Source organism: Heterodontus francisci, chromosome 5 (assembly GCF_036365525.1).
Source record: "Heterodontus francisci isolate sHetFra1 chromosome 5, sHetFra1.hap1, whole genome shotgun sequence".
NCBI classification, from domain to species: domain Eukaryota; kingdom Metazoa; phylum Chordata; class Chondrichthyes; order Heterodontiformes; family Heterodontidae; genus Heterodontus; species Heterodontus francisci.
The window spans coordinates 167852467-167877264 of record NC_090375.1 but is presented as its reverse complement, the minus strand read 5'-3'; the positions used below and the strand labels follow the sequence as shown (position 1 = coordinate 167877264).

General features: G+C 43.2%; 1 protein-coding gene and 1 pseudogene across 1 annotated transcript in view; both read right to left on the bottom strand.

Annotated features, from left to right (window-relative positions):
- The window catches only part of neto1l (neuropilin (NRP) and tolloid (TLL)-like 1, like), a 232419-nt gene that overhangs the window by 94980 nt on the left and 112641 nt on the right, over positions 1–24798 (bottom strand). Inside the window, exons 5-6 of the mRNA XM_068030977.1 lie at positions 19271–19312; positions 19032–19159 (exon numbers count right to left, since the gene is read on the bottom strand). Of these exons, the coding sequence (XP_067887078.1) occupies positions 19032–19159; positions 19271–19312 (170 nt within the window). The remainder of the gene's footprint in view (positions 1–19031; positions 19160–19270; positions 19313–24798) is intronic.
- On the bottom strand, positions 20835–21318 carry LOC137369682 (small ribosomal subunit protein uS15-like; annotated as a pseudogene).

Genomic DNA, 24798 nt, shown 5'->3' with positions numbered 1-24798 from the left:
GATGGCACGCTGTGCGAGCCAAACTGGAAACTGCTGGTGATGCAGTGGCCCCAGCAAAACTGTGGTAGGCGTTCATAGTGCCACTGAAGGTAGCGTTACAGAGATGAATTTATTTCCCTTTGTGTCCTAAAATCATTCTTTCAGCTTAATTATTTTTGCCCTCCAGGCTTGGCCACTTACCTTTAAGTTGCCATTCCCTTTGAAATAGGAGTGGCAGCCCTCATGTTGCTTCAGCAGAGCATTAACGATGTTCCTCTCACTGTGCAAACTCCCAGTGCTACACATATTTTGGCAGGTAATTAAGATTTGCAAATCCTGGAACTGCACATGCAATCAATCACGGTCAACTGAGACAGATGCAAAGTCTGCACAGCTACTCATGGCACAAATTCTGTTAAGTCTAATAGATATAAGAAATATACATGGAATATGCATGTTTGGAGATTGGTTAAGTGCAGGAACATGGTCAGCTGTGATGCTTCTTGCAGTTGAATAGCCTGGTGATCCCACCATCGAGCTTACATTTGAATGAGGTATTGGATGGTGATTGGCACCTGTGGATCATACCCAGAATGAATTCAATTACTTCAGGAGAAAGGAGGAAGTGAAACGATTTGGCAGAAAAAAAAGGTGGAGAAAAAATCTGAACACATAAAGATGAGCTATCTGGGATGCATTCAGATGTCTACAACATGAAATAGAATGAACACATGTCATCAAATGAGGCTAAAATTCATGGAACAAGGTGCCTGGAAAATATTTACTAAGTGACAACAAAGAGTTCAGAACTCCAAAGATGCCCATGAAATTGGATTAACACACAGGGAACACGGACACCAGACTGAGTCACAGCACGAAGTCAGGCTTCATAAACCAACTTGTGATCTCACCTGCTAGGTGCAGATCTCGTGAAGTTTGAAAATCTTGAGATTTTGGGATGTAAATTGAACACAGCATGCTCCTTTTTTAAGGGGAGAAGTCTCATACTCCTGCCGTGTTGCTCAACTCACCACTCTTACTGGATCTCAGTTAGTCTCAGGATCCTAACAGGATTCATCCACAGGTTTCAGGAAGCTCCTGGTCACCTCCCACCAACCTCTCACACCCACCCACAACCCCTATCACATTCCCCAGTCCCAGTGTGCTGCAATTTCAGCCATAATGAACTCAATTAATAAATAGGAAAATTATGATAAAATGGGTTGCTACATTTCATTGATTTACCCCAGTTACCTCCCTTCTGCCTTTCCACCTCTGATCAATCCTTCCTCTGGCCCCACATGATCAAAGTCTCCTGTCGCACCCTTCAAAGACTGATCATTCCCATGGTCCTCTAAAACAGATTGCACACATGATTAATGCTCCTCAGAATTTCCATGTCAGTTTCTTGTAATCCCCACAGCTTTCGCTTGTAACTCAACTCCCAAAAAAACTAATGTGAAACTATCCAGACAGAGCATGGCCCAGCACCTGCTTTACAATCTCTTAAAAAAATAGGTGGTGTTTAAACACAGTTAAAAAATTGTTTAATGAAAATTAAAGGAGGTAATGATGTTTTCATATCTTGGTTTAAAGCAGATGGATTGTTTTCTTTTCAAATTCAGTAAAGTATGTTTGGAGAACAGAAAGGGAAGAACATGTTTCATGGCACATTTGTCTAGATGCCTAGATTGCTCTCTGCATGTTGGATGATTAGGTATTAGCTGTGCATGGTTAATATTCACAAATTTGGGTTAAATCTGTGCTTCTGTACCACCAAGAGGAACGCATCTTAGATATTAACAGACACACAGCCCATGATTTTCCTCCATTAAAATTAACCGATGGGAAAATTTCAAGCTGCGCACTTACAATTTGTTCTCTATTAAGGCTATTCCCTGCAGGAAACACAAAATCAGCTCTCTTGAGCTGTGCATGGTCAGCTTTTATACAATGAAATGTACAAGGTCATTCACACACTGAACTGTATATAAACAACATTCATACATTGATTTTCAGATTTCCAGCATCCGCAGTATTTTGCTTTGTATTTATTTTTTTTTATTTAGAGATACAGCACTGAAACAGGCCCTTCGGCCCACCGAGTCTGTGCCGACCATCAACCACCCATTGCTACTAATCCTATACTAATTCCATATTCCTACCACATCCCCACCTGTCCCTATATTTCCCTACCACCTATCTATACTAGGGGCAATTTATAATGGCCAATCTACCTATCAACCTACAAGTCTTTGGCATGTGGGAGGAAACCGGAGCACCCGGAGGAAACCCACGCAGACACAGGGAGAACTTGTAAACTCCACACAGGCAGTACCCAGAATTGAACCAGGGTCGCTGGAGCTGTGAGGCTGCGGTGCTAACCACTGCGCCACTGTGCTTTGAGCTTTACATAGTGAACATGCACACTGTGAACTACATAAAGTCAATATTCAACACATTTATTGAGTTGTATATAATCAACATTCACAAATTGAACTGAAGATAATCAACATTTACACGTTGAGCTGTATATAGCCAACATTCACACACTGAACTGCAAGCAATCAACAGTCACACACGTACTATATATAATCAACATTCACACATTGACCCATATATAGCCATTAATTACACATTGAGTTGTAGATGTTCAACAAGCACAGGTGCAACTGTATATAGTGAACATTCACAAACTGAACTGTATACAATCAACATTCACACTTTGAGCTGTATGAAATAAAGATTCATAGATTGATCCATACATAATCAACATGCACACATTGAATTGTATATAATCAACATTCATGCACTGAGTGGTGCATAATCCTCATTCACACATTGAACTGTGTATAATCAACATTCCCAGATTGAGCTGTATATAAATAACATTCAAACATTAAACTATACATATCCAACATTCACACATATGAATGCTGTGCCTACAAGAGCAGGTCAGAGGCAGGAAATTTGTTGTATTATCTCCTTCTAGACTAATACGACCAAAGCTGAAGGACAAGCATAAAGGACAGGCTGAGTCTCGTGTATGCAGAATTGAAGAGATCGAAAGTGGCTTGCAAATCTGGTGCAGAGTAAGCAATGACACTGCAATCATCTGCAAACTGTAGATCATATATGTATATGGTGGTCAGTTTAGTTTTGGCACGGAGGTGACTGAGGTTAAAGAGTTTTCCATCTAAGTGTTATTTAATACACACACCAGAGGGCAGTTGATCTTTGAATAGCCACTGTCAGGTAGATTGTAAATAGTATGGGAGCTATCACACAGCCTTGCTTGACCCCTGTCTGGATTTTGAAAGCATCTGTTTCAGATCCCCAACTCAAGACAGTTGCAGTCATATCATCATGGAGCAATTGCAGGATTGTGATGAAGTTTCTTGGACATCCTGGAACATAATCCATGGAGCCTCACAAATTACAGAGTCAAATGCTTTGGTCAGGTCAATGAATGCAATGAAAAGTTCTTGGTGTTGTTCTAAACATTTTTCTTGGATATGTCTGGCAACAAAGACCATGTCAGAGGTTCCCGTGGAAGGTCTAAAGCCACACTGTGTCTGGGGGGATTTCCTCAGTCACAGGAAGTCATCAATTCAGAAGAATGTGTGTCAGGATTTTCCCTATGGACAAGAGGAAAATACCTTGATAGTTTCCACAGCATGATTTATCTCCCTTCTTGAAGATAGTTACAATTGTTGCATTCCTGAAGTTGGAGGGGTGGGGAGAGTTCTTTATCCTCCCAAATCCATTGGATGACTGCATGAAGTCTTGATGTGAGCAAAAGCCCACCAGCTTTGCAGACCTCAGCTGGAATACCATTTGGGCTGCAGGCTTTGTTATTTTTCATCCATTTGATTGCGTATTACAGCTCTTCCATCGATGGTGGTTCACCCATGGATTCTACCACAGGGGATAGCCTGGAGAGTATCAGCTGCCACTGTGGATTCACAGTTCAGGAGTTGTTGAAAATGTTCTTTCCAATATTGACAAATAGCATTGTCATCCTTAAGAAGAGAGACACCATCTTCCGAGGGAAGGGTATTTTGTCCATTTGACCTTAGTCTATAGGTGGCCCTGGTGGCTCCAAAAAAACCTTTGCATGTCACAATGGCTAGCATATTATTGGATTACTCGGGCTTATCTTCTGGATTTGTCTTTGGGAATCAGCCTTGAGCTGTTGGAATGCTGCCTTCTTAACTTGCGACTTTGGGGTTTTCTGCCAGGCAATGATCCAGGAGGTCACATATTTCAGCATCATTTTTGTTGAACCATACTGGTGACGACAATGCTCAAACTCAATGGTCTGGGCAAAGAAGTCTAGTAGAATAACTTTATTTGTTCGCACTGTTCTGAAATTGAGTTGGATGTGTGAAGATTTTCCAGATTGGGTGTGAGCTGCACTTGGAATTCCTCACTTCAGTCAACTGGCTTTAGGGCTGAGACCTTGATCTCCTTCCTCTTGGACTTTTGGGTCTTGTGATGTCTTGGTGCTAGGTGGATGTTGTTATGACGGTGCTTCTATATTTTTGTGAAGTTTTTTTTGAGGACTCATGTAGTTTAGAATTATGCACATTGATTCCATGAATTTTTTTTCACTGGGGTCACTGAAAGGACACTGGGGTCATTGAAAGGACACTGAGAGGTCTTGTTTGAAAAGACACTGAGAGGTCTTGCTTGAAAACAACATTTACTGGAAGTCACCTGTCTTCAGATAAATACCCATCAAGGGCTTTTTGACTTGGGGGAGATGTTTACAGAGAAGTGACAGGTCAAGATTTTTTCGGGGTCAGGAGGCTTGACTCTTGAGATATTGTTTTTGGTTTCACTTTGGACAGTGTGTTAAGGTGTGAACTGTTTTGAAGGCAGTTGGAGAAAACCAGACAAGAGAGTATTCACCATCAGCTCACCCTCTTGCATCTCTTTGAGAACTTCCTGAGAATCAAGTGTAAGAAATACTGATGCTGCATTGCTCCTGAAAAGCCTGCCAGAAACCCCTGTTGTCACATTTCTCCTGGAAAACCTGCCAAACTGATCTTCGACATCGCCTGAAAGGAACTTCTAAAAAGATCCCAGTGACAGCCATCTAAATGTATTTGGGATGCCAAACCAAAAAGGGATAACTGACATCTTTCCGTAACTTCTCTTTTTTCTTCAAGAATTAGAATGTATTTGGCCAAAGTGTTCTTTTTTTTCTTTTTTTTTGTAACAGAGCTCGAAAGAGAAACTCTCTATTTTGTCGGTCAACCAGCAAATGTGTGCGTGTGTGGGGCGGTGGGAGCGGTGGGGGGGGGGGGGGGGGCTAAAGGAAAAGGGAATTTTCATATTTCACTCTGTGTGTTAATGGTTTGCTCCATTACCGGTTATGTCTTGTTTTATAATAAACTGATAATTTTTTGTTTATTAAAGAAACCTGGTTGGTGAATTTTGTTCTGGGATAAAGAGTAGAGTCTATGATTGACCATATCAGTAACTGGGTAAACATTTAAATACATGTTGTGACCTTTGGAGAAGTGAAACTAGAAAAGACAGTGCACTCCGCCCAGCTCGGTCGTAACAATGTTCATCACTGATCGAACAAGTCGATGATTTGTCCAGCAGGCATCAGCCTGGATCGAGCGATACAGACATCACTTAGATTTTTTTATTCGAACAATGACATAACCCAGGAGGTGCCAGTGCTCTGAGCTAGGATATCGCCATGTGGTTTTGTACTTTGTATTTGTCCTACTGGTGGAAGAAGGTGCTTGTTATAATGAGGCCATGCTGAGTAGACATTGTCAGTAGGGGGACACCATTTGCATTGACTTTTCCCACCCCGATTTTCCCAATGGTTCATCTCCAGACATCGGAGTCACGGCCAAGCCTGGCATTAAAAAACCCAAGAAGGATGATCTTTTCTTCTTTTAGGATGTCAGTGAGGACTTCATCAAGGTCAGAATAGAATTTTTCCATAGCATCTTCATTAGAGTCAAGGGTTGGGATATAAGCGCTGATGACAGTGGCATATTGATTGTGGCTGAGCTGTAGGTGAAGTGTCATGAGCCTTTCACTTACACAACTGGGGAGTTCTGGCAGTGCATCCAAGATCCTATTGCAGGTGGCTCCAACTCCGTGGACACAAGGGTCACTGTCAGCATTTCCTTTTAGAAGATATAACCCCCTTCTTGTTCATTCAGTAATCTCTCCCCCGAAAGGTGGGTCTCACTGAGGGTGGTGGAGTCAATTTGGAGTCTTTATAGCTCACCTCCTGTTCACCATCTACTAGGCACAAGTCAGGAGTGTGTTGAATACTCTCCATTTGCCTGAATGAGTGCAACTCATAAAACACTCAAGGAACTCCACACCATCCAGGACAAACCAGCCTGCATGATCAGCCACCCATTCACATCCTCAAACATTCACTCCCTTCACCACGGGTGCACGGTGGCAGCAGTGCGTACCATCTACAAGATGCACCAGAGCAATTCACCAAATCTCCTTCAACAGGATCTTCAAAGCCCATGACCCCTACCACCTAAAAGATCAAAGGATGCAGATGCATGGCAAAACACCACCACTTGAAAATTTCACTCCAAGTCACACACCATCCTGGCTTGGAACTATTTTATCATTCCTTCACTGCTACTGGGTCAAAATACTGGAGCTGCCTTCCTAACAGCATGGACTGCTGTGGTTCAAGAAGATGGCTCACTACTACCTTGTCAATGACACTTAGGGTTGGGCAATAAAAGCTGTCTTTGCCAGTGATGTGCACATTCTATGAACTGAAAAAGTAACTGAACTTTATATAATCAACATTTGCACACTGAAATGCATATAATCACCTTTCACACATTGTGTATAGTCAGCATTCACATGTTGAACTGTACATAGTCAGCAGTCACACGTTGAATTGTGTGTGATCAATTTTCACATGTTCTGAGGTATATAATCAATATTGACACATTGAACTGTATGTAATCAATTTTCACACATTAAACTGTGTATAACCAACATACACACATTGAACTATATGTAATCAACTTTCAGCATTCATATAGCATGATGCACATAATCAATATTCTCATTTTGAGATGTATATTGTCAATATTCACAAATTGAGATGTATCACATCAACAATCTCATATTGTGATGTGCATTTTCAAAATTCGTATATTGAGCTCTATATTGTCAACTTCCACATTTGATGGTGTATACTGGCAACATTCACATATTTTGATGCATACTGTCAACATTCATACATTGAGCTGTCTTTGGTTACTTTTTACCCACTTAAGAGTTCGCCTTATCAGCTGTGCAGATCGTCAGTGGAACACAAAACCCAATCGCCCAGGAGTTGCAGTGAGAGGCCTCGATCATTTCATGAGTTGGGCCTCACTTAAATTGAACAGGTGACCTGTCGACCCAAACTGGCATCCCAATGCATCTTGCTGGAATTGGGCTGCAGCAATATTGGGCAATGCAAAGGTCACCTACCTGGCAACAGATTATGTTCCTAGGAATGTGTTGGGGTAGTTTGTCAATGGCCAAGATTATTTTTGTGGGGCCCTTTCTCCTTCAAGCCCAATAAAATTATTTTTCTCACTGGCCTGCAGTTTTGACTGAATGGAGTGTCTGGTGGACTTTCTGCTCAACGGGCCATAAACATTGGTTTGGGGTCCTAGCTGTCGGGAGCGGTGGCACCAGGCTTTGGACCCAGGCCCAGCGCTGCAGACCCAACTTGAGATAAGTGAGGCGGGGTCACCAGGGCCAATCTGGCAGGCCCCGGCGATGAGGGCAATGGGGTGGGGGAGGATGGGCGTTGAGTACAGGGGAAGTGTGGTCCAGGGAGGTGGGTTGTTCGCTGGAGGGAACCCTCCATGGACCAAAGATTTCCCACAGAGGAGGCCCCCCTGAAGCCCGCAGGGAGGTTGCCTCGGTGTACTCGACAACCTCCCCAAGTAGTGGAGCCCCCATGACCCGCCCCCCACCATCGCTTGCTTAATGCTGTTAATAGGCCTCTTAAGGGCCTCTGTTGGCCTCTGAGCAGGAAGGCCATCTTCGGTCTATCCCGTCCCTGACAAAATTGCGGTGTAATGGGAAGGCTTCAGTCCATCTACACCATCCTCACTTCCAGTCACAATTCTATGGGCTCCCCCCCGCCTCCTAGCCTGTCTCCAGGGGGCCCATAAAATTCAACCCTGTCGGTGCAATAATGTACCCAAGATTGAATAAAATCACAAACACCAACACAGAAATAACATACAAAGTAACATGTCCTGAATTGATGCAGGCCTGAACCATCTGAATTATCAATTAGATCAGTGCTTTGAAATGGTTGTTTTCTTGTTATGCTTTGTGCTTTGCTGCTCATTCTCTGGTTGAATTTGTAAGAGAGTTTTTGTATAAGATGAATTATCTCTTTTTAATCCCTTCATGGGATGTGGCAAGGCCAGCTTTTATTGCCCATCCTTGATTGCCCATGAGAAGGTGGTGGTCAGCCGCCTGTTGAACGGCTACATTTTGTGCGTAGTCTGATAACGTTATTATTTTCTAAGAATTAACTTTTTAGGCTCACATATGGAGATTGGGCACTTGGACTTGATTCTTGGAGGTCCATCAGAACTTGTGGAACCATATGCTAGAAAAAGTCAGGATGAGTCAAGCAAGGAAAAAACTTTGGGTAAAATTAACAATATGAACAAAAGAAATCAAGATGTTCCAAAATTTGAGGTGACTTTTACAATGGACCTCAACTAAATAACAATTTTTTACAAGAAAAGTGATTTCCAAATTTTCCTATTGCTTTCTGCCTTCTTAGACTAGTGCAGGAGTTTGTTCAACGCAGAAGCAGGTCATAGCAGAATGCAACAGCTAAGTGTGAGAGCTGTGGGGGTTGAGAGACTAATGAGTCAGGATGATTGGCCGAACTTTGTTGAGTGCTTATAGAACATCAAAGCTGACTGAGCAGGAAAGCAGCACTGTTAGAACATTATAGATCATTCAACAGTCATAGCATAGTGGACTGAAATGCAATAACTATGAGATATGGGTGAGTCTGGGGAGAGTGCTGAATTGAAGTGAGATCACGCATTCATGGAGGTTTATTTTATTTATTTAGTTTTTTTTAATTCATTCTTTTTTTTTTCTTCCTTTATGGGATGTGGGCAACACCGGCAAGGTGAGCATTTATTGCCCATCCCTAATTGCCCTTGAGAAGGTGGTGGTGAGCTGCCTTCTTGAACTGCTGCAGTCCATGTTGGGTAGGTACATCCACAGTGCTGTTAGGAAGGGAGTTCCAAGATTTTGACCCAGCGACAGTGAAGGAAGTGACATATTTCCAAGTCAGGATGGTGTGTGACTTGGAGGGGAACTTGCAGGTGGTGGCGTTCCCAAGCATCTGCTGCCTTTGTCCTTCTAGGTGGTAGAGGTCGTGGGTTTGGAAGGTGCTGCCTGACTAGCTTTGGTGAGTTGCTCCAGTGCATCTTGTAGATGGTACACACTGTTGCTGCTGTGCGTCGGTAGTGGAGGGAGTGAATGTTTGTGGATGGTGTCCCAATCAAGTGGGCTGTTTTGTTCTGGATGGTGTCGAGCTTCTTGAGTGTTGTTGGAGCTGCACCCATCCAGACAAGTGGAGAGTATTCCATCACACTCCTGACTTGTGTCTTGTAGATGGTGGACAGGCTTTGGGAGTCAGGAGGTGAATTACTGGCCACAGGATTCCTAGCCTCTGACCTGTTCTTGTAGCCACGGTATTTATATGGCTACTCCAGTTCAGTTTCTGGTCAATGGTAACCCCCCCCAGGATGTTGATAGTGGGGGATTCAGCGATGGTAATGCCATTGAATGTCAAGGGGAGATGGTTAGATTCTCTTTTGTTGGAGATGGTCATTGCCTGGAACTTGTGTGGCGCGAATGTTACTTGCCACTTATCAGCCCAAGCCTGGATATTTTGCAGGCCTTGCTGCATTTCTGCACAGACTGCTTCAGTACCTGAGGAGTCACGAATGGTGCTGAATGTTGTGCAACCATTAGCAAACATCCCCACTTCTGACCTTATGACTGAAGGAAGGTCATTGATCAAGCAACTGAAGATGGTTGGAACAAGGACAATACCCTGAGGAACTCCTCCAGTGATGTCCTGGAGCGGAGATGATTGACCTCCAACAACCACAACCATCTTCCTTTGCGCTAGGTATGACTCCAGCCAGCGGAGGATTTTCCCCGATTCCCACTGACTCCAGTTTTGCTAGGGCTCCTTGATGCCATACTCCGTCAAATGCTGCCTTGATGTCAAGGGCAGTCACTCTCACCTTACCTCTTGAGTTCAGCTCTTTTGTCCATGTTTGAACCAAGGCTACAATGAGTCAGAAGCTGAATGGACCTGGTGGAACCCAAACTTAGCATCACTGAGCAGGTTATTGCGAAGCAAGTGGCTCTTGACAGCACTTTCAATGTCACCTTCCATCACTTGACTGATGATTGACAGTAGACTGATGGGGCAGTCATTGGCAGGGTTGGATTTGTCCTACTCTTTGTGTACAGAACATAGCTGGGCAATTTTCCACATTGCCGGGTGGATGCCAGTGTTGTAGCTGTACTGGGACAGCTTGGTTCGGGGCTGGCAAGTTCTGGAGTACAGGTCTTCAGTACTATTGCGGGAATGTTGTCAGGGCCCATAGCTTTTGCAGTATCCAGTGCCTTCAGTTGTTTCTTGATATCACTCGGAGTTAATCGAATTGGCTGAAGACTGACATTTGTGCTGCCGGGGACTTTAGGAGGAGGCTGAGATGGATCATCCACTCAGCACTTCTGGCTGAAGATTGTTGCAATTGCTTCAGCCTTATCGGTGTTCTGGGCTCACCCATCATTGAGGATGGGGATATTTGAGGAGCCACCTCCTCCTGTTAGTTGTTTAATTGTCCACAACCACTCACGACTGAATGTGGCAGGACTGCAGAGCTCAGATGTGATCCGTTGGTTGTGGGTTCGCTTAGCTCTGTCTATCGCATGTTGCTTATGCTGTTAAGCACGCAAGTAGTCCTGGGTTGCAGCTTCACCAGGTTGACACCTCATTTTGAGGTATGCCTGGTGCTGCTCTTGGCATGCCCTCCTGCATTCTTCACTGAACCAGGGTTGGTCTCCTGGCTTGATGATAATGGTAGAGTGGGAGAGATGCCAGGCCATGAGGTTACAGATTGTGGTTGAATACAATTTTGCTGCTGCTGATGGTCCACAGCTCCTCATGGATGCCCAGTTTTGCATTGCTAGATCTGTTCGAAATCTATCCCATTTAGCACGGTGGAAGTGCTACACAACACAATGGAGGGTTATCCTCAATGTGAAGATGAGACTTCATCTCCACTAGGACTGTGCGGTGGTCACTCCTACCAATACTGTCATGGACAGATGCATCTTAGACAGGCATACTGGTGAGGACGAGGTCAAGTATGTTTTTCCCTCTTGTTGGTTCCTTCATCACCTGCTGCAGTCCTAGTCTAGCAGTTATGTCCTTTAGGACTCGGCCAGCTTGCTCAGTAATGGTGCTACCGAGCCACTCTGGTGATGGACATTGAAGTCCCCCACCCAGAGTACATTTTGAGCCCTTAGCACCCTCAGTGCTTCCTCCAAGTGCTGTTCAACATGGAGAAGCACTGATTCATCAGTTGAGGTGGTGGGCAGTGGGGGCGGGGGTGGGGGTGGGGCAGTAGGTGGTAATCAGCAGGAGGTTTCCTTGTTCATGTTTGACCTGATGCCATGAGACTTCATGGGCTCAGGAATCGATGTTGAGGACTCCCAGGGCAACTCCCTCCCGACTATATAACACTGTGCCATCGCCTCTGCTGGGTCTGTCCTGCCGTTGGGACAGGACATAGCCAGGAATGGTGATGGTCGTGTCTGGGACATTGTCTATAAGGTATGATTCCGTGAGTATGACTATGTCAGGCTGTTGCTTGACTAGTCTGTGGGACAGCTCTCCCAACTTTGTCACAGGCCACCAGATGTTAGTAAGGAGGACATTTCAGGGTTGACAGGGTTGGTTTTGCTGTTGTCGTTTCCGGTGCCGAGGCCGATGCTGGGTGGTCCATCCGGTTTCATTCCTTAGTGAATTTTTAGTGGTTAGGTACAACTGAGTAGCTTGCTAGGCCATTTCAGAGGGCACTTCAGAGTCAAGCACATTGCTGTGGGTCTGGAGTCACATGTAGGCCAGACCAGGTAAGGACAGCAGATGTCTTTCCCTAAAGGACATTAGATGTGATTTGAATGCTGTTGGCAAAGCCAGCATTTATTGTCCATCCCTAACTGCCCTTGTGAAGGTGGTGGTGAGCTGCCTTCTTGAACAATTACAGCCCATGTGGATGAAGATACTCACACAGTGCTGTTAGTTGGGGAATTTCAGAATTGTTATTCAGCAATGTTGAAGGAACAGTGATATATTTTCAAGTCAGGGCGTGAGAGATTTGGACTGGAACTTGAAGGTGGCGCTATGCCCATCTGTATGCTCCCTTGTCCTTCAAGGTGGTAGTGGTCAAGTGTTTGAGAGGTGCTATCAAAGAGACCTTGGTGAGTTTCTGCTGTGCATCTTGTAGATGGTACACACTACAGTCATGTTGTTCCAGTGGTGGAGAGAGTAAATGTTTAAGCTGGTACGATGGGGTATCAATAAAGTGGACTGCTTTGTCCTGGATGGTGTTGAGCTTTCTGAGTGTTGTTGGAGCTGCAACCCTCCAGATAAGTGAAGAGTATTCCATCATATTTTAGACTTGTGCCTTGTAGTCATAAAGTCATAGCCTTACACAACACAGAAACATGCCTTTCGTTCCATCGGGTCCATGCCGGCCATCAAGCACCTATCTATTCTAATCCCATTTTCCAGCACTTGGCCTGTAGCCTTATATGCTATGGCATTTCAAGTGCTGATCTAAATACTTCTTAAATGTTGTGAGGGTTCCTGCCTCTACCACCTCTTCAGGCAGTGTGTTCCAGATTTCAACCACCCTTTGGGTAAAAATAAATGTCCTCAAATCCCCTCTAAACTTCCTGCCTCATCTTAAATCTATGCACCCTGGTTATTGAGCCCTCTGCTACGGGAAAAAGTTTCTTCCTATCTATCCTATCTATGCCCCTCATAATTTTGTATACCTCAATCAGGTCCCCCCTCAGCCTTCTCCGCTCTAAGGAAAACAACCCTAGCTTATCCAGTCTCTCTTCATAGCTGAAATGCTCCAACTCAGGCAACATGCTGGTGAATCTCCTCTGCACCCTCTCGAGTGCAATCACATCCTTTCTATAGTGTGCTGCCCAGAACTGTACACAGTACTCCAGCTTTGGCCTAACAAGCATTTTATACAGCTCCATCAAACCTCCCTGCTCTTATATTCCATGCCACGGCTAATAAGGGCAAGTGTCCCATATGCCTTCCTAACCACCTTATCTACCTGTGCTGCTGCCTTCAGTGATCTATGGACAAATACACCAAGGTTCCTCGGATCTTCTGTACTTCCTAGGATCCTTTCTATACAATATCTATTGTATATTCCCTTGCCTTGTTAGTCCTTCCAAAATGCATCACCTCACACTCCTCAGGATTAAATTCCATTTGCCACTGCTCTGCCCATCTTACCAGCCCAATTATATCGTCCTGTAATTTAAAGCTTTCCTCCTCACTATTTACGACATCACCAATTTTCATGTCATCTGCCAACTTACTGATCATACCTCCTATATTCACGTCTAAATCATTAATGTGCACTACAAACAGCAATGTAGGTGATGGAAAGGCATTGGGGAGTCAGGAATTGAGTCACTCGCTGCAGAATATCCAGCCTTGGATCTGCTCTTGTAGTCGTAGCATTTATGCGACTAGTCCAGTTAAGTTTCTGGCCAATGGTGACACGCCCAGGATATTGATGATGGGGAATGTGATGATGTTGAACATCAAGAGGAAGTGGTTAGATTTTCTCTTGATTGACATCATCATTGCCTGGCACTTGTGTGGCAGGTATATTACTGGGCACTCATCAGCCCAATCCTGAATGCTGTTCAGGTCTTTCTGCAAATGGACAAGACTGTCTCATTATCTGAGGAGTTGCAAATGGATCTGAACACTGTGCAATCATTAAAAACATTTCCATTTCTGACCTTATGATAGACAGGGCATTGATGAGGCAGCTGAAGATGCTGTGCCTAGGACACTACCCTGAGGAACTCCTGCAGTGATGTGCTGGGGCTGACATGATTGACCTCCAACAACCACAACCATCTTCCTTTGTGCTAGGTATGACTCAGGCCAGTGGAGAATTTCCCCCTGATTCCAATTACTTCAATTTTACTCAAGCTCCTTGATGTCATACTTGGTCAAATATTGTCTTAACATCAAGAGAATTCACTCTCACTTCACCTCTGAAATTCAGCTCCCTTTTCCACATTTGGACCAAGATTGTAAAGGTTGTGTGTTGGAGGTCAATCAGCTGAGCTCCAGGACATCACTGCAGGAGTTCCTCAGGGTAGTGTCCTAGGCCCAACCATCTTCAGCTGCTTCATCAATGACCTTCCTTCAGTCATAAGGTCAGAAGTGGGGATGTTCGCAGATGATTGCACAATGTTCAGCACCATTCGTGACTCCTCAGATACTGAAGCAGTCCATGTAGAAATGCAGCAAGACCTGCACAATATCCAGGCTTGGGCTGATAAGTGGCAAGTAATATTCGTGCCACACAAGTGCCAGGCAATGACTATCTCCAACAAGAGAGAATCTAACCATCTCCCCTTGACATTCAATGGCATTACCATCACTGAATCCCCACTATCAACATCCTGGGGGCTACCATTGACCAGAAACTGAACTGGAGTAGCCATATAAATACCATGGCTACAAGAGCAGGTCAGAGGCTAGGAATCCTGCGGCAAATAACTCAACTCCTGACTCCCCAAAGCCTGTCCACCATCTACAAGGCACAAGTCAGGAGTGTGATGGAATACTCTCCACTTGTCTGGATGGGTGCAGCTCCAACAACACTCAACAAGCTGGACATCATTCAGGACAAAGCAGCCTGCTTGATTGGCACCCCATCTACAAACATTCACACCCTCCACCACCAACGCACAGTGGCAGCAGTGTGTACCATCTACAAGATGCACTGCAGCAACGCACCAAGGCTCCTTAGACAGCACTTTACAAACCCGCGACCTCTACCAACTAGAAGGACAAGGGCAGCAAATGCATGGGAACGCCACCACCTGCAATTTCCCCTCCAAGTCACACACCATCCTGACTTGGAACTATATCACCGTTCCTTCACTGTCGCTGGAACAAAATCCTGGAATTCCCTTCCTAACAGCACTGTGAGTGTACCTACCCCACATGTTTTGCAGCAGTTCAAGAAGGCAGCTCACCACCACCTTGTCAAGGGCAATTAGGGATTGGCAATAAATGCTGGCCTGGCCAGCGACACCCAAATCCCATGAATGAATATTAAAAAAATCAGAGCTGAGTGGTCCTGACGGAACCCAACCTAAGCATCAGTGAACATGTTATTAGCAAGCACTCTAAGTGAAACTAGGGAGAGCTCTGAGTATGGAAGCTAAGGAGATCTTAGAGTTAGAGGAAAGAGCTAAGGAGAGCACCAAGTCAACATAATGGCGCAGATCTGATTGTGTACCAGTACAACATCACTGATGTTGTCAAATGCTGAATATTTCCAGCATTTTCTGAGATTATGAAGTGACATACAGAGGTGATTAAAATTCTGAAGTGATCAGAAAGAATACATATAAACAGATTGTTTCCAGTGGTTTAATAGTCTGAGAACAAGGGAACATAGAAATACGATTAAGTTAAGTGTTTTAGGTTAGCGAACAGGGGAATCATTTTATAACTGGAGGGTTGTGAAGCAGTGAAATGGACTACCAGAGTTCAAGATTGAATCAGAGATCATGGCCAGAATTTTACATTGGGCGGGAGTTCCCGCCCACTGGCCGAAAACCCCGCGGTGTGCGTGCCTCCACCAGCCCTGGGGAGCCATGCTGGGATTTTTTGCTCCTCGGGCCTTTAATTGATCTTGGGTGGAACTTCCACCTCCTTGAGGCAGGAAGTCCCGCCTAATGGACCTGCCAGTCAATCAGTGGGTAGGCAGCTCTTAGTCCCAGCAACGCTACTGGGAGCATTGGCCACTGCTGGGACTACACCCAGCTATAGGACGGCCCCGGAACTGAGGTAAGTGTTTAGGACCTTGCCGGTGACAATTGACTGGGCCCTAGTGAAGCAAGGGGCTTTGGTTGGTGGTGGAGGCGGGGGGATAGTGCTGTGCTTTGGGGGTTGTCGGAGCTTTCACAGCGGCCTTCCATGGGGCACAGGGTGCCCGATCAGGAGGGCTGATTCCCCCCAGCCCGAAAGAAGGCCTCCAGCTTTAACCAAGCAGGGATCTTGAGGCCTTTGCTGTCCAGCCGCAGAGGGTAAAATACCAGTGGCAGCGGGAGTGGGCCCCAAGTGCCAGATAATTGGCCACTTAAGGGCCTTGATTGGCCTGGGGTGGGCGGGCCATTTCTCGCCATCACTGCACCACATAAAATTGCAGCACAGGCAGGAGGGGATTGGTAACGCCCCCCCCCACTCCATTTTAAGATCCCCCCCCACCCTGCCACCAGCCTGCTTGTTGGGGGGCCGCAAAATTCCAGCCCATGTCAACATTCAAGAATAGGTGGTTAACGACAAAGGTTACAAAGATATATAAACACAGGGTAGGCATATGAGATTATTAACATTGGCTCATGTGAAGGAAAAACATCGACAAGGACTGTATGGTCTATGAGTGATAATTTCTAAGTAATTGCTACTTTCTGATGAAGGCTGCAGGCTGCAACTTCCCCCAATTAGATACTCCAAGTGTTTTTGCCATTGTTTTTTGCTTATGTGTTCTACTGCAATCCACAAGTTATTTTCAAATCTGTACTCAGACATTACAAATGAGCACTTTTAAATGTGTAATGCCCCAACGAATGTCAGTTCCTCCCAAAAATACTTCCACTCTCAAAGCTTCCATCCACAAAAGCCTTTCACATCAGTGTGACAATCTTCGATAAGGAAACACAGCTAATCTGATCTTCAGACACCTCCATTCCTGCAGCCAAAGCTGCAGCAAGTTCATATAGATGATCAAGTTCGCATGAATAGTCATTAACCCTAAACATTGGGCTGAATATTTTCAGCGTGCGCTTTCAAGTCAGCGGCCTTCAGGCACAGAAGCACCACTGCTGAGCCCCTGTGATATTTCGTGCGGGGAATCTTTAAATGGAGGGGGTGGAGCAGCCACCCCCGATGATGTAAGCTGGCGCTGTTTTTAAAGGCTTCAAGCCCTTAGCAAAAATTTTAATTTTTAAGCCAACATTGCTCTGGAATTTATTATGAAAAGTAGTCAAAAGCTGGAGGCCCTTTCCCAACCACCCCAATGTTGTTTTCATTGTCCTATATGACGGTCAATAACTTAATTTCCACCCCGAACTTTCCCCCCCCAACTTCATCACATTTGCCCTTCAACCCCTTCCCACCATACCCACAGCCAATAAAAAATGTTTTCCCTGCTTCCCTCCCAGCCCTGTTAATTTCGCTCCTCCCCCCTCCCCACCAGTGACTCGCCTCGGAGCTCCAAATAGAGTTCGGAAGGCGCGCGAGTTGCAGCAGGAGGCCATAATATTGGCATGGGGCTGGTAAAATTCAGCCCATTAACTCTGTTTCTCTCTCCACAGATGTTGCCTTGATTTGCTGAGTGTCTTCACATTGTCTATTTTTATTTTCTATTTTATTTTATTTATCGGTGTTGCCAATTTCCACCTCCTCCTCACTACAAGTTTTTCCTTTTACAAAGCACTCTACCCAGCACACGCAGAACTGACTGAAAAGATTGTAGCACATACTAGTGTGTGACTATCTGGTTGGAAAGCTGGTGATAAAGTGTGCTGGGTCACTACTTAAATTCAGCTTTATAGGTCTAAAAGCCAAAGTGGACGCTTAATATAATCACAGAAATCATTTGCTGGGAATTTCCTCACAGCTGCTCCAATTCTGCTACTGTAACTTTGCTGGAAGCGTGGTGAGTTAGGTGATTAAATGTGTTTTCTAATGGAATTACGGCATAGAGTGAGAGCGAGGAAATTCCTGGAGATTATACTTCATTTTGTCAGTAAATTACTGGCATGTTGTCTTAATGATTTCAAGTAACACTGCATATAAAATGGTTGTAATCTATCAATAAATTGCATGAAAAACTGAGTTACAAACTGTCGGTTTACACTACATATAAAATACATAAATAGTAAATGTGAAGAATGTCTTTTACCAGATTAGAAAACTGAGGTGAGTCTATCTATTTTATAGTTGCACAGTGCACCACAGAAACTTTATTTCCTTCTTGCAAAAGCTGCAATTTTCCTTTGCCCATGATTTCCACAATCATTTATCAATGTTTATGGGTACACATTATTTGGATCACTGAAACTACTATGAACTCAGAAATCTTGTTCTTCAATGGTTAATTTTTTTTTTACTCATTCATGGGATGTGGGCGTCACTGGCCAGGCCAGCATTTATTGCCCATCCCTAATTGCCCTTGAGAAGGTAGTGGTGAGCTGCCTTCTTGAACCACTGCAGTCCATGTGGGGTAGGTATACCCACAGTGCTGTTAGGAAGGGAGTTCCAGAATGTGAAAATGTTAACCACCATTGTATAAAAAAGATTGTGGTAAAAGAAATACACCAGGGTAAACGTGTAACATCATAAATATTTGGCAAGAAGACACAGTTTATTTAACAGTGAAATGTTTTGGCAGGAGTTTTCAAAGTTTATACCAAGCGTAATTAATTCTAATTTTTGGGGAGGTATTTTCTTCTATTCAAGCTGTACAATCAAAAATCACTGGCAGATTGATCAAAATTTGACAAGTAGAATCATGGGACAGGGATATCACAACCAAAAAGAAAATCATAACAACAAAAACGTAATTACAAACAATTTGTACCAATGCATCTAAAATACTTTTACTGCTAGGGACAACACTGACCTTGGATTTTGGTGGCGCTCGAATGTACCATTTACAATCAACTGCTTCCGTGGGACTGGCCTTGCCTTCCTGCACGATTTGCTTTGATTCAATGATTCCCTCAGGTCCTCCCATTTCAAACTCACACACTGAGTTAGACAAAAGAAAATGAAAAGGGGGGTCATATGTCATAATCAGACTGATCAAAAAAAGTCTTGTTTATGTAAATGTTTATCTAATGTGTTTGCATATGTACTAACCTGGCAATGGTTTCAGGGCACCAAGGTGTGCAAATTCAGGATCTTTAAAAATAAAAAAAAGGTTTATCGTAAAAATCAAAGCAAAGTTTGGATTGATTTTAATAAACAAAAGTTACTTTTCCTGAAGCATAAAAAGCTACACATTTCTAGAAACCATATACACACAATCTTTTTGCATGTTGCTAATGTACATCCCAGATTATAATATTGAAGCAATAATTAAAAGGAAGGTAACCTCAGGGTAAGTACTCCAGAGGATTAAAGGCAGATTGTCATTGATAACATCTTGTATATTCTACATGACACCACAACTAATATGTTCATCAGCTTCATGGTCAAATAAAGATAGCAATTTAGGTTAGCAAATAAATATTTGAGCAAAATGACAATTTTAGCTAATGACTGTTCAATACCGAGTTGTATCGTGACTGTAGGATTTATTACTGCATCACCTCCTCTTCAAGCTGAAATTACCTCTGCTGCTTGTTTCCAAGGATACAACACTTGCCGATCACAGTTTTCTGCAAATATGCAATATTTAGTACTAGAATTAAAGAATTATGCTCAATTGCGACCACTTTCTCTGTTTACTGACCTGAACTTGGATAACTAATGGCATATAAAACCACTGCTATTATCAAAAATTAAAGTCAAATTACTACTACTTTAAGCTATGATGTAGCAAATTAAATATTTATGGTGCATACAACAGATATACTTATAAAGCTACATATCTCAATCATTGTCAAGGTTTTAATGGGAATAACTATTAGTTTATCAGATCCTGTATAGAGCTGGTGCTGCAGAATTATCTGTGAGATCTATGGTGTTGTTTCTTCCTTGTCTATTTCCTTACGTGCGACTGGAGCTATGCAAGAAAGCAGTGCGTCCCTGCAGGTACAATCATATTGTCAATTCCCTTAAACACGGTGTCTGACATCCCAATTGACTTAGCTTTTTTAAACAGTAGCACAGCAAACCAAAATGATTACCCAGATTGCATCAGTGCTACCACATACTTGTAATTGATTTGATGTACAGATCTAAAGAGTAAACACTAAAAGGCCCTGTGCACAGCTGAATTAAAGCAAAAAGCCACTGATATTGTTATATCCACAAAGGGTAAGATAGAAGAAATATAGGAAGACTACAGAGAGCTCTCCACTCTTAAATAGCCAAAAACTGAAAGTACATTAGAAGATTTATGTAACCTTATTGGGAAGATTAAGACAAAATCACAAACTCATAGGGTGCAGCTCATAGAGCTATAGAGTCATTTACAGCACAGAAGGAGGCCATTCGACCCATTGAGTCCATGCTGGCTCTTCTTGGAGCTATCCTGTCAGTCCCACTCCCCTGCTCAATCCCTGTAGCCGTGTAAGTCTATTTATCTCAGGTGGCAACCCAACTTCTTCTTGAAGTCATTGATCATCTCCATTTGCACCACCCTTGTGGGCAGCAAGTTCCAGGTCATCTCTTGTGGCTTCTGAGTGTTATTGCACCCCTAGATTAGACTGTAGTCGTGAAATCACTTGCACCTGTTTGTTATTCTTAATACTTATGTTTAACCAGATGTAAGCATTTTATTTTCAGTATTAATAAGCCAATGGAGAAATTTCTCGGTTACAAGGGCTGAAACTATGGAAGATTCTTATTTGCAGTTGGGTACAGTACCCTCTTGGATCTGTACTAACAAACCAGCCTGTGGATCTTGCTTGCAATAAGAATCAAACAAATCTTGGCATCTTTATCTTTCCTATTTATTTCCAAATGTTTGCAGATATAGCAGTCTACATCAATTGGCACAAATCTTCTAGATGGTTCAGAAGCAACCCCCTAAATTTCAGGGTCCATAGGACCTTGTTCCCAGCAAAATAATAATACCTTTGTCTCCCCTGGATCACACCAATCTATGAAGGGGTCAAATCCTTCTTTCCCAGCTTGTAAATCTGTTATTTTACATCATCAGGTGTGAGTCTGAGCACACTGCATCTGTATGGTAGCACTGATTGGGACAGGCCCCTGCGAGGACTGTGCATGCGACCCATGTGGCTTAGTATAATTAGATCTGTGCTTATTCAAGTGATCAACTGAAATACTTTTAAAGTGTTCCTAGATTAACGAATTAACATTGCACAGCAATTTTCAAAGGAATACTAAACGTGTTTGGGATATTGTTAGCAGCAGTCCTCTTGGGTGGCAATCTATCCACCACTTTAAACATTCACTCCCTCCACCACCGGCATACTGTGGCTGCTGTGTGTACTATCTACAACATGCACTTCAGCAACTTGCCATGGCTTCTTCAACACCATCTCCCAAATCTGCAACTTACATCACCTAAAAGGAGAGGGCAGCAGGTTCATGGGAACATCAGCTCCTCCAAATTCTTTCCCATGGCATACACTGTCCTGATTTGGACATATATCATCATTCCTACAGTGTCACTGCCTCAAAATCCTGGAACTCCCTATTTACCAGCACTGTGGAAGTACCTTCACAACATGGACTGCAGCAGTTTAAGCAGAAGGCTCACCACTATCCTCTGAAAGGCAACTAGGGACAGGTAATAAATGCCGACCTGGCTAGCATTAGCTCATATCCCTGGAATTAATATCAATAGACAGCTTTATATAGACCTACTTTGCAGTTGAGTACAAAAAAGGGTTATCCCAGTACATATATATGTATATGTATGTATGTATGTATGTATGTATATAAAGGGGAGTTACGATGGCTTTATTCCAAAGGGGATAAATTAAAAGAATTTTTCTTGCAACCCAAACTTATAACTGAGTCAGAAAATGACCTTATTTTCATAACATTATGAAATGTGGGATATTATTTCACAGAAATGTCCTCCCACACACACAAAAATGTAACATGCTAATAGCTACACTTTAAAAAAATTATAAATAGATATGTCACAGACCGAATGACAGAGACTGTCAAAATACTGTCACTGGGGCAACGTTTCAATTTCAATCTTAAGAGATGTAAGGAAAGTCTCTGTGCTTTGGTGGCTATTAAAAGTCTTACACAGATTGGGGCTGGGTAATCTCAATTCGGTAAGAAAGGGAAAACTTACATTTATATAGCAACTTATCATGTCCTCAGGACATCCCATAGTGATTCACAACTAATTAATTCCATTTTGAAGTGTAGGCGCAGTTGTTTTGTGGAGAAAAACAGCATCCGATTTGAACCCAGCAATATCAAACAGTCAGAAAATTTGTTGTGACCATCTAATAATGAAATAAATAGCCAGTTACGATGTTTTTGGTATTGTTGACTGAGGGAAATGTTTACCAGCTCACTAGAAAATCTCATGCTCTTTTTCAAATCATGCACCAGGAACTTGTGTATCCATCTTAACTAGCAGCAAGGCCTTGATTTAATATTTCATCTGAAAGGCTGCTTCTTCCAGGAATGTGTCACTCCCTCAGTGCTGTGCTGAAATGGTAATTTAAATTATGCAGTCTGGTTTTAGAATACGACTTGAATCCATGAGCTCCTAACTCAGAGACAAACAGGCTACCAGTTGAGCCAAGCTGAAACTGATAGTGCAAGTGCACAGCACAAAGAAACATAAATATTGACTCTTATTAAAAAGTAATCTAATTCTAAAAGGCCACAAGGACTGTCAAAATGTAAAATGGAAATCTCACAAAGGAACAGTAAAGGCAGAGTCTGAACTGCTGTGTTAGGCTGTTGTAGAAATAGTTTTGTATTGCATGGGACTGATTCTATACTCGACTTAGTAAAATGGTGGGCAAACCCAACAAGACAGCACCATATAACGTATACCTTAAAGGCATAAATCATGTGAATATATTTATCTTTCAGATCATTCTTGAAAAATGTATTAGTGTCCTCAGTATAGTAGCAATAGTTTATTATTGGAGTTGACAGAGCAAACAGAGGCTGGGACATCTGCTTCCAATGCATTACATGCGTCTGTGTCCAAATGAGCAAACCTCATACAACAATGACAGGTCCACTCATTAAGTATTTTAGTAGTGTACTGGGTGGTTAGTTTGTGCCCCACTGGAGTAGTTGAGGCAAAGACCATTCTTGCATTTAAAGGAAAATTGGCTATTCAAAACAGAAAATTATGCAAGGCTATGGAGAGAGTGGAGCAGCTGAATTAGTTGCTGATTGCCCTGCACAGACATAATGGGCTGAATGACCTTTCATCTGTGCTGAATATACCAATAGTTCTATGGTTCTAAATGCTACAAGATAGAATGTTGGGTACCAACAGCAATGCCCACCTTTTTATCTCACTATAAGCAGATTGGGGCACAATTCCCCCTTTATTTGATTGGCTATTTGAGTCCAATGAAAAGATATTCCCTTTTGATATAAGTTTCCTCTACATCACCCATTCCAATCAGAGATCATGTAGCTGAGGTACTGCTCAGTAGCATGATGAGATCAAAGTGAGACATACCGTATGGGCAATGTACTGGATCTGAGAATCATTAATGCTTCAGGGATAATGCAGTAGATATATGGGCTCTGAGCAGGCTTCAGATTTCAGCAACCCATAATGCTTGGAAATCTCATCAGAAAATATAGAATGAAAGAGTTGCATTTAATTAGAACCTTTCACAACCTCTGGACATCACAAAGCACTTTACAGCTGGGGCAGAGGTGGTGCAGTGGTAATGTTACTAGATTAGTAATCCCGATGCCTAACCTAATGCTATGGGGATATGGGTTTGAATGCTGCCATGGCAGGTAATGAAACTTCAATTCAATTAATAAAAAAAATCTGAAATTTAAAAAAGCCAGTCTAATAGTGACCATAAGACCAATGTCAATTGTTGTACAGACCCATCTGGTTCACTAATGTCCTTTAGGGAAGGAAATCTGCTGTCCTCACCTGGTCTGGCCTAGATGTTGACTCCAGACCCACAGCAATGTGATTGACTCTTAAATGCCCTAGTAAGCCACTCAGTTGTATGAAACCACTACAAAGTGTAAGAAACAGAAGGAAGCTGAACAGACCACCTGGCATTGACCTAGGCTCTGGAAACAACAATGGTAAAACCCAGCAAAGGCATCTTTACTAACATTTAGGGGCTTGTGCCAAAATTGGGAGAGCTGTCCCACAGACTAGTCAAGCAAAAGCCTTACATGTTCATACTCACAGAATCATACCTCACACACAATGTTCCTGACACCACCATCAATATCCCTGGGTATGTCCTGTCCCACCAGAGGTGGTGACACAGTGTTATAAAGTCAGGATGGAGGTGCCCTTGGACTCCTCAACATTGTTTTGGGATCCCATGAAGTCTCATAGCATCAGGTCAAACATGGGCAAAGAAACATCCTGCTGATTATCATCTACTGCGCCCTCCCCCCCTTTATGTAGTGTAAAAGTATCAAAGGATTTATCTTGAGAGAATTTAAAGATTACCGCCCACCAGGATGAGATAAGAGATCATGTGGGAGAGACTCGAGAACAGTTACAGGGTGGCTTTTGAAGGGGACACAGGGGCTTGTGTGGAGTGTATATA